This window comes from Ailuropoda melanoleuca, chromosome 8, assembly GCF_002007445.2.
Source record: "Ailuropoda melanoleuca isolate Jingjing chromosome 8, ASM200744v2, whole genome shotgun sequence".
Classification (NCBI taxonomy): Eukaryota; Metazoa; Chordata; class Mammalia; order Carnivora; family Ursidae; genus Ailuropoda; species Ailuropoda melanoleuca.
The window spans coordinates 58,965,904-58,981,359 of NC_048225.1; the positions used below are offsets into that span (position 1 = coordinate 58,965,904).

Genomic DNA, 15,456 nt, shown 5'->3' on the forward strand with positions numbered 1-15,456 from the left:
AGAAGTAAACTATTGGTCAACCTACACACAGACAAATGCTTCCCCTCTACTGGGCTTTCAGGCCATAATCTCCCAATGCCTAGCCAGTCTCTTTTGATGGGTGCCTCAGGGCTATCACGCAGTGCTGCACAACTCTAGTAGGAGTCTGGCTTCCATTGTATCTATATGCATGGTTGTCACTGTGTTCTCTGTAAATGATGCTCCCTGGAGTTCTCACAGTACTGGTGCCCTCCTACCATCCACCACCAAGGATCACTAGCTTAGATGAAACCTCAAGACTCAATGAGGGGCGCCTGGGTGGCACAGCGGTTAAGTGTCTGCCTTCGGCTCAGGGCGTGATCCCTGCGTTGTGGGATCGAGCCCCACATCAGGCTCCTCTGCTAGGAGCCTGCTTCTTCCTCTCCCACTCCCTGCTTGTGTTCCCTCTCTCACTGGCTGTCTCTCTCTGTCAAATAAATAAAAAAAAACTTAAAAAAAAAAAAAAGACTCAATGAGGTTAAAAAAAAAAAAAAGTTCACAGAGGGACAGGAATGGCCTCTCCCATGTTTTCCAAATTCTAGTTTCTTGTCTTGGGTCCTATCATTTCCCAAGATGATTAATACCAGGAATTATTGATTTGGTTTAAAGGTGCTATTATTCTTTGATCCCTGGGTCAGTTATATCGAAGGAAACATAAGAAGCCCAAAATCTGGATAAGAGACGTTCATAGTGGGGGCGCCTGGTTGGCTCAGTCAGAAGAGCATGTGACCCTTGATCTCAGGGTTGTGAGTTCAAGCCCTGTGTTGGGTGTAGAGATTACTTTAAAATAAATTCTTAAAAAAGAGAGCGAGAGAGATGTTCATAGTGTCAGAGGCATTCAGTGTCAGATCCCTTGGCTATTCACTTCACAACCATAATAGTGTGTACTTCTTTCAGAGTTCCCCACCCCAGGAGATGGCATCACCATCCACTTAGTTAAGCCAAATCCCAAGAGTCATTCTGGAGCCCTCCATCTCTCTTCTTTCTCATAGCCCGCTGGTTCATTTATTCATTATTGTACTCTACAAAAATTAATTGAACTCCGCTCTTTGCCCACCCACTCATTAATATGTATGTCTGTGTCTACATCTAGGTGTAGGTCCATGGAGTCCTTGCTATAACTTTCTGAGGTGGCTATCCTTTTTCCCATTTTACAGATGAGAAAACTAAGATCCAGAGAGGTTAGGATGAGGATTAAATGAGCTCTCTCATGGACAGCATTTGAAAGTGCTGGCACATAGTAAGAGCTCAATAAATGATAGTTCCTCCTAATAAGAAAGATAAGGTACTGTCCTTGCCTTCATGGTGCCTAGTTTACTGGAACATATAGACTCATCCAGGCAATTACAAGACAGTGTGTTATGACAGAGAAAGTCCAGAAAGTCCTTTCTAGAGAAAGCAAAGTACCACAATGAGTAAGGTGTAGAACAGGCAAGCACTAAAAAACATTCCTTAAATATGGAAACAAATGAATGAAGTGCACCAAAGCTGATACCTGGAGGTTAGCTAAGATTTGGCATAAAAGGGAGTGGGGGTGGGGAGGATGTCACGGGCTGAAGTAAGCACGGGCAGAGGCCCAGAGGCGAGAGAACGTGTACCACGTCCGAGGAGCTCAAAGTCAGGAACGGCTGGAGAGTGGGGTGCTGGGGGAGGAGAGACATGAGGTTGGAAAGTGGAGTCAAGGCCTCCTGGGCACGGAGGCCTCATAAACCAACTGGGAGAGTGGTGAGTGTTTGGGAACATGATGATGATGGTATTTGGCTGCAGTATGGAGAGAGGAGTAGAGCAGAAGCTGAGATGGCAGTGGGGGAGCATGGGCACAGGCAGGGGAGCAGAAAGGACGGACAGGAGGTAAACCTGCATAGCCTTGAAGATGGGCTGGGTTTGGGGGAATAGAAGAGATGGAGTCAGGGTTACAATGAAGTTTTCTTCCTTGGGAAACTTGAGTGTGTTTTGCCACAGTTCTCTGAGAAAAGGAACAGGTGAGGAGGCAAGTAAGACTGCAAGAGATCCCATGGGGCACAGCCAAGACGTTGTTCATTTGTGGACGTGTGGAGTCCAAGGGGCCTGTGAGGCATCGAAGAGGAGATTGCTACTAAGCAGACGGATACACGGATTTGAGGCTCAGGAAAAAATCTGGCTCGAGGTAGCGATTTGAGAGTTGTTCAAATAGAAGTGGTCATCAAAGCCATGAGATTAGGGAGGACACATAGAAGTGTAGAATGAGAAGATAAGGAGACCCTGAAACATTGCCAAGGAATACTTAAGGGATGGTAGAGGAAGAGACAGAGAAAGAGCAGCCACCGAAGCTGGAGAAAGCCAAAGGATAACACGGGGTCACAAAAGTCCAGAGAAGACAGTGCTTCAAGAGGGAGGGAACTGTCTTCTGTGACAAATGCTGCTAATGGGTCAAGTAAGATGGAAGTGTAGTATAATGGTTAAGCACACAGGCTTTGGAGTCAGACTGCCTGGGCCTGTGTGGCAGATCAGGAGAAGTAAGCACCCACTTGGATCTGCATTACCTGGTGTGTAACTCACACACCAGTAAGTGACAGTTCCAGGGCTCAGTCTTTATCTGGGGCCTAGATGGAGTTCAACTTGGTCGTCCTCACTATCAAGTGAGGGGTATGCTGGAGTCCCAAGCCCACGGGGCTCCCTTTGGGGTATTCCCACCTGGCCCAGGATCCGGAGCTGCAGAGCCTGGATCTCTGTTTACAGAACATCAGCTTACTTCAGCAGCAGCTAGAGAAAGGCAAGGGGCTGTTCAAGCAGCAGCTGGCAGACTGTCAGCAGCAGGAGAAGCTCATTGAGAACCTGACCAAGCAGCGGGATGCCCTGCGGGCTCAGCATGAGGCTTTCCTGGAGCAGGTGGGCTCTTCCTGCTGCCTGTCCTGCACTGGTCCTCTCTGGGGAGGGGATGGCCTTTCACAGGATGCCCAGAGGGGAGAATGGGGCGACTCCCAGTCATGGAGTCTTCTGGGGAAGGGGCAAAGGTAAAAGGATGGCTTGAGGCACTGTCACTCATGGGAACCCCTAGGAAGAAGTGATCCCTCCTGGCAACACCTTGAAGGAAGAGGACACTCTGGGAACTCACTTCAAGAGTGCATCTCTCCTCATTTAGATGGGCAAGGCCTTCCTGGGACCTCTGAGCCAGCTGCAGGTGGCTGACTTTGAGGAGTTACGGAGCTATCGAGTGCCACCAGAATCAGTGGTCCAGGTGACCGATGCCCTGTGCGACCTGTTCCACTGTGAAACAGGCTGGGCCAGTGCTAAGCAACTTTTATGCACTGAGGATTTTTATCAGGTAGGGAATGTGGAGCACAATTGAGGAGGAGAGTGGAGGCCTAAGGGGGGGACCCTGGCAGAATGAGGCGGTTGGGGCAAGGTGCAGAGCACCTATGTTTGCCCTTACCCCTCTTAACCCACTTTTCCAGGAGCTGGTGTTCTTCCCCAAGGAGAAGATGACGGACTCAGAGGTGATAAAGTTAACCCAAGCTCTGAAGGCTCCAGGTATGAGCGATGCAGCTCTGCGGGCAGTAAGCATACCTGCAGCAAACCTGGCAGCCTGGCTCTGGGCGGTTCTGCGCTATGGGCTGGCCCAGCGTCGAGGACTGCCCACGGGCCTGCTGCTGCGGCAGATAGAGGCCACGCTGGCTCGGGAGCAGGCCCGCCTGGGCCACCACCAGTTCCAGGCCCAGGAGACCCGAGAGCACAATTTGGATCTGGCCAAGACGCTGGAAGAGGCCCAGGCTTCGAACAACCATATGATAGAGAAGTTCAGTCAGGCTCAGTGTGGCCAATATCACAAGTGGCCCATCAAGGCGGCGCCGCTCACACCCATGTACTCCTGGACCACAGAGCTCCAGGTAAGCAGTCCCTCCCAGATTTCCCCCCAAAGTTCATTTCTGCACCCCAGCCCCCAACCCCTCGGCTCCTCCCTGGGCCCTCCCTGCCATGCTTCCCTGCACCCCCTGCCTCGCTCCCTCTCTGCCTATATCCTCCTCGCTGGCCCACATGCCCTCTGCTCTCCCGTCCCGCCAGAAGTTGAAGGGGCACTGCCTGACTGTGTTCGGAGACGCCCTCCTGTGTTCGGCTGCCATCACCTACCTGGGTCCTTTCCCGCCAGTGCGGCGCCAGGAGCTACTAGACAAGTGGCTGGCTCTGTGTAGGGGCTTTCAGGAGACCCTGGGCCCAGACGATGTGGCACAGGCACTGAAGCAGAAGCAGAAATCTGTCGTCGTGCCACCAAAGAACCCCCTGCTCTCCATACGCTCTCCCTTCAGCCTTCTGTCCTTGCTAAGCTCTGAATCTGAACAGCTCCAGTGGGACCGAGACCTGAAGCCCCAGGCCAAGTCAGCCCGCCTGGCAGGCCTGCTTCTGCGAAGCAACAGCCACTACTCCAGTTGCCGTTGGCCTCTGGTGCTTGACCCCAGCAACCAGGCCCTCATCTGGCTGAACCCCCTGCCTCTGCAGGAGACCAGATGCTTGGCCCCAGGCCCCACTGAGTGCAGAGGTAAAGCCAGGGATAACAAACATAAAGCTTCTCGGGGATCTGAACAGCCAATGCTCTCGGCCACATGTGGTCTTCCCTTTCATAATGAAAACACTAAAGTTTTGTGGCCAGGGTATCCTAGACTTCATCAGCCCATATGATATTAATCAGTTAGGTCATATTTACTTCTTGGGGCCTATATTGCAATGATTTCTGAATCTAAATGATCAGTCCATGATCTTCCACTTCCCTGGTCTGCCCAGCACTCTTAGAAACTTGGCCTACAACTCAGAGCCTTCCTTACTATCCAAATTTATCCCATGTTCAGGAATTCTGGGGAAATATTTCTATTAGCTCTGATTGGAGCAGAGACCCATCTGGGTGGAGTGGCAGAAGGAGGTGTTTCCTAGGGGAAGGAAGCAAGTGTGTTATGTAGGCAAAGGAAAAAAGGGTGTTAATTTTCCAGAAGAAGGGGTTGGGAATTGCATTGGGGAGAATAATAGCCATCTACAATGGACAGTATATAATAAAGTGGTCTGTAACATGGGCTCTATAATCAGACCGTCTGGGTCAAATATCTGTTCTTTACTAGCTGTGCAAATAGGGCAAGGTACTTAATCAGTCTAAGCCTAAATTTATTTGCCAGTAGAATGAACATCTTAATTATACCCATCTCATAAAACACTGTATTAAGTAAGATAATGCATGTAAAAGGGGTTCACACAGTGCCTAAAAATAGCAAGTTTCCAAAAATGTTAGTATCACTACTAATGTATGACTACTACTACTATTCCACTCCATTCCTTGGCTGTCCAGCACAACCTTCCCTTGTGCCCATACCCCGTTACAAAAATGCCCATGACACAACTATCCCATCTGTAACTGTAAGTGAGTTTACCCCCTCTCTAGTAAGAGACACCCTGAAGAAACCTCCAGCTGCAGCATCCAATTCTGAGTTCACGAACTGTCAATGATGTTCACTGTTCTTGATCAGGCCCAGATGTGGCTCTTTGTGATTCTATAACCTATGATAGAGTACACGCTAAAACTCACCCTAGTAATACACCTGATACGCAGGGTGAAGCGAAATCAAATCGAGATAACTACAGTAAACTTCCTGTTCAAAAGCCAGGTAAGGGTAAGAAACACACATTTGTATATCAGTCTTCAGCATGTGCTGTGGAACGCCAAACAGCGACAGTAAGGCCAATGATTAGCATCACATCACTGGCTATAGAGAGTTCTTAGACCGCAACTTTGGCTGTCCTGGGGTCTGATGAACAGTATAATTTTCCTTGTCCATTGTCCCCAGGGCTATCTGTGAAAGGAACACTGGGCAAGAGTCCCCTGTTTGTAGCTGTTCTGCCTTACATACCCACTTCCTATTGGAATGGGATGGGGGCTTAGGATTTGCCTTAAAATTAAGCAAACACTGATCACTTGTTACCAGACAGGGGATTTTCTACCTAATTCCTTTAAATCTCTCATCTTTTTCCATCGGATTTCATTTGTAAGGACTCTATTAGTTATTAACCAATGTCAGAAATCTTGATATATTCTCATTCATGAATTTAAACCCCATTTTTTTGTCTTCTCTCCTAACATTGGTTCTGGGGCTGTAGCAATCCCACTAAGCCTCAATGTAATTGTCATCCAGCTAAACCTTGGCCTTTATCTCAGAGCTGTAGTAATAAAATAGTCTGAGTAGTGAGCTTAGGCTAACTGGCCATGGAATGTAGCCCCTATTACTTGGGGCTGTATCCAAATCAAAAGGGGGAGGGAGACTATTACGTTTGTCAAGCAGGGAATAATGCTTAAAGAGAAGTGCTTGGGATGGACCTGGAGAATTAGACTTCCCTGATTTTCCAGGTTCTTCCAATAGCCAGTAATTTCCTATTCCATGCACCATAGGGTAGAAAATCATTTTTACAAATCAACAGGATGCATGACTATCTGATCACCTGTGGTCTGAAATTGCTTGATATGAGCAGAAAGGAATTTTCTCTAAGCTTTTTTTCGGGAGGTTGTTCCTCTTATCTAAGTAGAGAAGTAGCCAGCATGCCTCCTGTTAAATCCACTGAAGTTCAGTGAGCATATGGTCCAATCCCCTGAGATAAACCAACTTCTTACCCATCACATAACCTAGTAGGGAAAAGAAAAATCCTCACTGCCCCTCCCCACCACTAACTCACTGTATCAGCTAGGAATGCTATCACGATCAGTAACAAAAGCCCAACTTACCAGGGCATAAGAAATAAGGATTTATTGGGGCACCTGGATGGCTCAGTTGGTTAAGCAGTTGACTCTTGCTTGATCTCAGCTCAGGCTTGGATCTCAGGGTTGTGAGTTCAGGCCCCCACTGGGTTCCACTCTGGGTGTGGAGCCTATTTAAAAAAAAGAGAGAGAATAGAAAGAAGGATTTATTTATCTCACATTCTAAGAAGTACTGAGATAAGCAGGCACAGGGCTTCAGTATTGACTTCAAGTACCCGGACTCTTCTATCTTTCTGCTCAGTGATCCTTAGAATGTTGGCTTATCACATTATAGTGGGTTGAATGTAGTGGGTTGAATCCTAACCCAAAGAACCTATTAATTAATACGAACTTATTTGGAAAAAGAGTCTTGTAGGTATAATTAAATTAAGAACCTTGAAATGAGATCACCCTACATTATCTGGATTGGCCCTAAATCCAATGACAATTGTCCTTATAAGAGAAAAAAGAGAAGGCATAGGTTCACAGAGGGAAGGCCACATGAGGATGGAGACAGACAGTGCAGTGATGTAGCCACAAGCCAGGGAATTCCTGGAACCAACAGAAGCTGGAGAAGGCAAGGAAGGAGTCTCCCTTAAAGCCTTCAGAGGGAGTGCAGCTTTCCCAACACCTTGATTTTGGACTTCTGGCCTCCAGAACTATGAGGAAATAAGTTTTTGTGGTTTTTTTTTCAGCCGTCATATTTGTGGTAATTTGTTACCATATGGCTGCTATCCAATGGCTGCGTCGTGTCAGAGTTGCTGCTAGCCATTTCGCCCCTTTTATCAGGAAAACGAAAGATCTTTCCAGAAGTCTGAATAGCCAAATGTGGTAGGCAGAGTTTTGGTCCCCATGACCTTTGTCCTCCATTGTTACTCCTGTAACTATGTTCCATGGCAGGAAAGACTCTGCAGATGTAATTAAGATTACTAACCAACTGATCTTAAGATAGAGATATCCTGGATTATCTGGATGCACCCAGCGTAATCACATGTGCCCTTCGAAGAAGCAAGGAGGAAAGAAGAGACAGGGAGATTTGAAACATGAGAAGGGTTCAAGAAACTGAGCTGGTTTGAAGGTGGAGTGGGCTACTGGGAAAGTGTGAGATAGAAATGAATTCTTTCAAAAACCAGAAAGCCTGAAAGAGGACCCAAGCCCCAGACGAGAACTGCAGCCCCAGTTGATGCCTGATTAGCCCCGTGTAACTCCAAGCAGAGCATCCAATCATTCTGTGCGGGGCTTCTAACCTTCTGTACTCAGACATAATAAATGGGTGTTGTTTTAAGCTGCTAAGTGGTAATTTGTGGTAATTTGTTAAGCAATAGGAAATGAATCCACTAAACTGTGGACCTGGCAACCTCCACTCGCCTACTTCTTAATGCTTAATACTTTTTACAAAAAGATTTTATTTATTTGAGAGAGAGAGCGAGCACAAGTGGGGGAAGGGGTAGAGGGAGAGGGAGGAGCAGACTCCCCTCTGAGCAGGGAGCCCTATGCGGGGCTCCATCCCAGGACCGTGGGATCATGCCCTGAGCTGAAGGCAGACACTTAACCGACTGAGCCACCCAGGCGCCCCAATGCGTTAACACTTCTTAAAAAAATTATTAGAATTCTTAAATTTCTTAATACGTAAAAAATATTTATCTTTTCTAATTCCTGCAGGAGAGGAGGCAAAGGAGAAGGGGACTGGGGAGGGAGGCATCCGTGTCCACCGTACACCCCATCACTTGGCTAATTCCAGTTTATGGCCTTTCACTTAAGTTGCTACTTCTGGGCACTGATTTCTGTATTAGCAACAATTCTTTTCATTGCGATAGAATTAGCTTAGGCAAAAAGAGAAATACACAGACTCTCCTAACCAATGTGGTGGAAAGCAGAAATGGAGCTGATTTCAGGGATACCCAGAACCCCTCCCTGGAGTTTTAGAGAATAATAATGACAGCTAACATTTGTCGAGTGCTTACTAGGTCCAGCAGACTGCTTTCTATGTATCACTTCATGTCGTCTTCATGGTAGCCCTGTGAGGTACCCACTGACATCAACCCCATGTTGCAGATGTGTTGCAGATAAGGAAATTGAGTCAGAAGGAGCTTAAGTGGGGGCGCCTGGGTGGCACAGCGGTTAAGCGTCTGCCTTCGGCTCAGGGCGTGATCCCAGCGTTCTGGGATAGAGCCCCACATCAGGTTCTTCTGCTATGAGCCTGCTTCTTCCTCTCCCACTCCCCCTGGCTTGTGTTCCCTCTCTCGCTGGCTGTCTCTATCTCTGTCAAATAAATAAATAAAATCTTTAAAAAATTTAAAAAACTTAAAAAAAAAAAAAAGAAGGAGCTTAAGTGACTTTCCTAAGGTGTCTTCCTGCGGGCCTTCCCTCATGAGATGGGGCCCTTGGGTGAACAGTGCTCCCTAGGAGCCTGGTTCATCCTCTGAGAGGAGTCCCCTGCATCTTTCTGCCACAGAGAAGGGCTTTGTGAGAAATCAAGAAGAAGAAGAAGAAGACGCCATGGAAGAGGAAGATGACAGTAGAGAAGAATGTGATGAGGCCAAGGACAAGACAAAAGAGCAGAAGACAGAGGACAGGGAAAATGAGGAGGAGGAGACAGAGAGAGAAGGATCAAGGCCAGCCTCTGAGACTGGATCTCTGCCCCTTCCCCACCTTCGTGTGCTCTCAGGCGCTGACCCAGAGCTGGGCCCTCAGCTCCAGGAGGCAGCTGCCAGTGGTGAGAATGGGTCCCCACCCACCATGTCCCCCTTCTGTGGCCCCACACGCCTCTCACCCCCAGCCTGACCTCAGCTCCCATCCTTAAGCAGGCACTAACTGTGTGGAAGAGCCCTGAGGGAATCCTCCTATCAGCCAGCAGGGAGCTGGTCAGAGCCAGATTTTGTGTGGCAGAGGGGCAGGGTGCTGGCATGGTGGGTATGGTGTCCTTGTCTCCCCCTCAGGCCTGCCTGTGCTACTGACCAACATGGAGCTGGGCCTAGGGTGCCAAGAACTGCACTGGCTACTGCAGCGGGAGGAGCTGAGCCTTCCCCAGGTGCAGCCTGGCTTCTGTCTCTATCTGAGCACTACTCTCCCCCTCAGTGCCTTGGGAAAAGGTGAGCCCCAGTGCGTAAGTTGCCACCACAGCTTTGTGGACATACTAGGCCTCCCACTTCCCTCAGTCTGGCCCCGAGCAGGCTCAGGACTGTGGTCGGGAGCCGTGCGCCCAGTGCGCCCCACCCACTGGCTTTGCCAAGGGGAAAGGGTTAAGCATCTCCCGTGTGACCCCAGTGCTAGGTTATGAACTGCTGAAGGGCCTGAATGTGCTGGATCTGGGCCTGAACATGGATATCCTAGAAGACCAGATGCTGCATGAAATCTTGTGCATAGAGTGTCCCGAGCTCAAGAGCCGCTGGCAGGACCTGAAGACCAGAGCCCTGGACAGCTGTGAAGCTGTGGAGGCTGCAGAGGTGCCTGGGGGTCCCAGCTGTGGGTGGGGGTGAGCTTTGGAGGGGCCCGGGTATGGGGGCAGAGATGAGTTGGTGGACTGTGTGGGAAAGGGTCAGACCCACGGAACAGGTGACTGTTTGCAGGAGCGGCTGCTGCTGCTGCTGCTGTTCCAGAACCCCAAATACCAGAAACCAGCGAAATTCCTGCGGGACATGGTGAGGGCCCAGGCAGAGCTATGTCAGCTGCGCGCCCACTGCGAGGATCTAGAAGACATGACACTGCAGGAGGTGGCGCTGTGGGCACCCTATCGGCGTGTGGTCTGGCACGGAATGGCCATAATAAAGGCCCTTAGCCCACTGCAGCACCTGCTGCCACCTTTCCGCATGAGCCCCGACAACTGGCTAGCGGCCACCAGGCGGGCTCTGCACAGCGTGAGGCACCGTGAGACTCATCAGGGGGAGGACCTGCCCAGCCATCTGCTGCATCTGCGAGCACAGCTGACCCGCCAGCTCCTGGGCAGCACTGTGGCTGCACTGGGCCCGACCCAAGTACCACTGGTGGGGGCCCTGGGCGCTTTGGCACTGCTGCAAGCGGCAAGGAAAGCACCAGAGCTGGAGAGGCTGGCATTTTGGCCTGGCCTGGCAGCCTCTCCTAGCACAGGCTACCGCAAGCCGGGTGTGGCTCGGCCGGCCTGGCTAGGGCTGAGAGCCTGGCACGAATGCGGCATGTTGGAGCTGCTGCCCCCATTTGCTGGGCTGTGTGCCTCCCTGGCAGGGCACTCCACTGTTTGGCAGGCTTACCTGTCACTGTCATCCACAGTGCTGGGTCCTGCACCTGGGCCTAGGCCTGGGCCCGATCCACTCAGCCTCCTCCAGAAGCTGATTCTGTGGCGTGTGCTGCGACCTGAGTGCCTGGCAGGGGCCCTGGCAGACTTCACCACCAGCCTCCTGGGCCGGCCCCTGGATGAAAACCTGGGTGCCTCCACAATACCCTTTGAATGCAGCCAGGCGACTCAGCCTGTGCTCATCTTGTTGCCACCACCTGGTCACCCCACAGCCACGATGCATCCCCTGACTGTCATCCAGAAACTGGCTGCCAGGCATGAGCAGGTTTGAGCCTAGTCTCTTGGCCATAGAGACACCAGACCCCTGTGGGCCGAGATGGGGTGTGGTGGCCCCCTCGCAGCATTCTTATAGCTCTTTCTGGCTTACTCAGGGATTTCTGGGGCCATTTGTGGCATTACTTTGGGTCCCTTGGGTCACCCCAGGATCACTTTGAGTTCTCTGCCACCTCTCTGTTGGTGTTCAGGGGCAGAAGCATCTGGAGGTGATCGCCCTAGGCTCTGAAGCCTGGGACCCAGTCTCAGTAGTGGTCAGCACGCTATGCCAGGCTATGCACAGAGGGCACTGGCTGGTGTTGGAGAACTGTCATCTGATGCCTCGCTGGCCGAAGGAGCTGCTGCAGCCCTTGCTAAGGCTGTTGGATGGAGCCAGGGGTGCGTCTGCTACCTAATCCGGGGCGGGGGCCGGGCCTGAGCTTGATCACCTCACCCCAAGTCTGCCCCCCGTATCTCCCTCCTGAGCCCAGAGCCTCAAGTCTGATCCCAAACTTGTGTCTGACCCTTTACCCATTGATTGATCTCAGCCCCATCTCTGACCCCTAGTGGTCCCGGACCTGGAGTTAGAACTGCTTCTAGCCCCACCTGCAAGCAGGAGTGTGACGACTGTCCACAGAGATTTCCGTCTTTGGCTTATTTTGTCTGCAGAGGCTATTGCTTCCTTACCAGGTGAGGGGTCCCCGCTGTAGGCTCTCAGCTTGAAGGAGGAGGGCAACTGTGCTGTGCTGACCCAGCACTGTCCTTCTGCCCCAGCTGTGCTGACTCAACACTCCATGCCTGTTTTCTGGGACCAGTCTCTGGAGCTGGGCCACGTCTTGAGTGACAGCTTGGAGCTAGCCCAGCAGGAGCTCTCTGTGCAACCCCCAGCAAGGATGCTGCCTCTGCTTCTCTTACATGGCCTCCTGCTCCACCGGCAGCTCTATGGAATGAAGCTGCAGGCACACAGGGGGCGCTGGTGAGGGGCCCCCATCCATCTTGCTCAGTCAGTGGTTCAGCAAACACAGCATTTTCCATATGCCTGAGGAGTACGACTAATTCCTGCCTGGGCAGCACCAAAGTGTGAGGGCAAGGGGAAGTCAAGAAAGGCCCCTCCAAGGACTTTGAGATCTTGCTTTGAACTGAGTCTTGGAAGCAGAGGCAGATCAGGGGGAGATGGGGCTTTTCTGAGCAGAGGGAACTAAGCTCAGCAGAAGGAAGTGTGGCTAAGGTGGACATGTTGGGGGTTGAGTGGGGAGAGGCGAGGCTTATGGTAAAGGGCCTTTAAGACCCTATGGTAAAGGGGCCTGATTTTATCCTGAGGACAGTGGGAAGTCACTGGAGGGTTTTAAGTCGGAGAAGAAACGTGATCCTAATTACCTGTTGGAAAGATCACTGTGGCTGCAGTGTGTAGAATGGACCAGATGGGACAGGGCTGGAGGCAAGCAGAGCTGTTTGAGGAGGCTCTGGCTTTCTGAAGGGACAAACCATGGTATGGGTGGTAGGGACTAGGGTAGTCACAGTAGGGATAGAAAGTAAATATGGAGTGAGGAAGAAAGAGGAGTCAAGGGTGGCTCCCAGATCTCTGCCTAAGACAACTGGAGGCTGGTATGGGAGGAAATGATGATTTCAGTTGAAAGCAAGTTGAATTTGAAGTGCTAAGTGGCAATGACTAGTGAACCCTCGTGAGTTTGGAGCTTGGGAGCTTGGTCTAGAAAGACCAGAGTCCTCAGCATATGGATGGTTCTGAAACCCTACTTCCTGCTCCCCTCCTCCAGGAGTCAAGTGACCCTGATTCAGGTCCTTCAGATCCAAGACCAGCTGTGGGCCAGCCTTAGCAATCCCAGTGCTGCCATGCAGGAGCTGGCTGGTGAGACCCTTCCTGTCCCCATGTAGTCATCAGCCCCCAAGAGCCCTGAAAGGTGTGGGAGTGGGAGTACTGGGACAGGGACATAATTCCCAGCTTTGGTTTTGGGAGGAGGTGGAAACTGGAAGGGCTAGAACTGAGGGGCTCTGACCTTATTCTCAGCTTCGGTTTTCTATGGGGGTCCTCTGGGAGACAAGAAGGACAGGGAGGCCCTGATTAGCCTAACACAAGCCTGCCTGAGCCCCAGCGACGGGAGCTGGGTTCAACCACACACACCCCAGTATCTGCTGTCTACTCTGCTGCCCAGCCCAGGTAAGCTGCAGCCAGGTACCTGTGTTGGGGTGGGGGACAGTCTGTGTAATGCGCCCCTCTCGGGAATGTGAACCGCGGTACCAACAAGGTGTAGGAGGGGGCAATATTCACACAGTTATGGGATGGTGGCTTAATGTGTCACCCCTCCCCTTCACCTCCAAGAGCCAGGGGAGCTCGATGCTTTGGCAGAGTGCAAGGCCCAGATGCACCTCTTGCCCACACCCCCTGAACCTCAGAGCTGCGGACTGAGTGCTGGCCCCCAGGCCTGGCTGTTACGACACCAGAGTCGCGCTCTCCTGAGCGCGCTGCAGCGGAGTTTACCCATTTGGGTTCCTGCGTCTCGTGGAGGCTGCCGACGCGCTGAAAAGCGGCTGCGGCAGCGCCTAGCGCTGGCCAAGCGGAGGCTGGAGTCGCTGCAGGCTCTGCTGACGGAGACCGCCAGCCAGGAAGAGTCTGGCGCCGGGTGGGCGGTGCTGGGACTGAGCTCGCGGCGGCCTCTGCAGGCTTTCCTCCAGACAGAGGTGCTGGAGCTGAGCCAGCTGGCCGGCGCGCTGCTACGGGACCTGGATTGCCTGCTGCAGCAGCTGAAGGGCGCGCCCCCCTGCGCCTCCCCGCGCTGTGCCGCTGTGGCCCACGCTCTCTGGACTGGCCGCTTCCCCCCGCCTTGGCGTCCCCATGCGCCTGCCGGCCCGCAGCCACCCTGGCACTGGCTGCGACATCTGTCGCGCCGTGGGCAGCTGTTAGTTCGCTATCTGGGCGTGGACACCAAAGTACCAGAGCGCATCTTTCACCTATCAGCCTTTTGCCACCCACGCCGCCTGCTGCTGTCACTGCGTTGGGAGGCTACCTTTGCTATGGCCACCCTGAACCAGCGGGTGCCTAGCTCGAATTTCCCTGCTTGCCAAGGCTCCAGCTCCAGTGGGCTCCCCCATAAACATCAGGAGCTGAACAGCAACCCTTTGCACCTCCAGGTATCTTCATACCCGCCCTCCATTTACACTTCCGCCCCCTCGAATTCCTGATTCCACCTTACAATTACCCCACCTTGCCTCTTGGTGATCTTGCCTCCTCAATAGCCCCATATGCTCTGATATCCCTCCACCACGATGCCTCAGCTTCCTAGCGTTGCCTGATCAGCTTCTGGCGCCTCTAGGTGGTGAACAGTCCAAATCCTACCGTTCCAGAGATGGGGCTGCTGCTGATTGGGCTCCAGCTCCGGAATGCCGAATGGGACCCATTAGCAGGGGCCCTGCAGGACAGCACCTCCAGTCAGCCCAGCCCTCTGCCTCCGGTCAGCGTCAGCGCCCAGGCCCAGGGTCCCAGTGACTTACCACCCCCCACCGGCCTGTCTGTGTACTCCTGTCCTGTGTACATGGAAGGGCCCCTGGGTATTACTAGGCTACACAGCAGGCACATCCTGGCGCACCTGCCCCTACCCACGAAGCTCAGCCCCACCACCTGTGACCGTCGGCGAGTCCATGTGTGCAGCCCACCCTTGCTGTGAGCCCGCAGACAAAATAAAGTTGGGGTGATTCAATGAAGGATTTCTGAGATTTAGCAGGGCAGGGTGTCTGCACATGGAGAACGGACCTGCTGCGGGGAAGACCCAGTGTGCACAACCGAGAGGGGAATGTTGGTACCCTGTGGGAGATGGGCCTGGCAGATGGGGTGGCTAATACACAGGACCCAGAACCCTCGCCCAGCTTTCTACTGTGGTCTGAGTACTTGTGGTAAATCCACAAGAGATATATTTTTTTTCACAAGGGATATTTCTGAAGATGGAACATTAGAACTGAAAATGATTTTTTAAAGCCTTTGTTGTATTATCAAGAATGCCTCAATCTTTCCCTTCCAGTCATCCCCTCCGCTGTGAAGTATTCTCCGAGTGGATCATAAACATAAAAAAACAAAAGCCAAATAAGATACAAGGTTTTAATGTGCATTCAGCAATTATTTTTTAAAAAGATTTATTTTTTGAGAGTGTGTGCATGCGAG

At 51.8% G+C, this 15,456-nt stretch overlaps 1 protein-coding gene across 1 annotated transcript in view; it reads left to right on the forward strand.

The window, feature by feature from the left end:
* Nucleotides 1-15,002, forward strand: part of DNHD1 (dynein heavy chain domain 1) — a 74,861-nt gene extending 59,859 nt beyond the window's left edge. Inside the window, 15 exon segments of the mRNA XM_034666486.1 lie at nucleotides 2,737-2,886; nucleotides 3,140-3,322; nucleotides 3,453-3,884; nucleotides 4,060-4,531; nucleotides 9,219-9,479; nucleotides 9,703-9,855; nucleotides 10,031-10,209; nucleotides 10,333-11,298; nucleotides 11,498-11,684; nucleotides 11,853-11,975; nucleotides 12,060-12,261; nucleotides 13,061-13,152; nucleotides 13,312-13,461; nucleotides 13,624-14,432; nucleotides 14,615-15,002. Of these exon segments, the coding sequence (XP_034522377.1) occupies nucleotides 2,737-2,886; nucleotides 3,140-3,322; nucleotides 3,453-3,884; nucleotides 4,060-4,531; nucleotides 9,219-9,479; nucleotides 9,703-9,855; nucleotides 10,031-10,209; nucleotides 10,333-11,298; nucleotides 11,498-11,684; nucleotides 11,853-11,975; nucleotides 12,060-12,261; nucleotides 13,061-13,152; nucleotides 13,312-13,461; nucleotides 13,624-14,432; nucleotides 14,615-14,965 (4,710 nt within the window). The 3' untranslated portion in view covers nucleotides 14,966-15,002.
* Nucleotides 15,003-15,456: the final 454 nt, after the last annotated feature.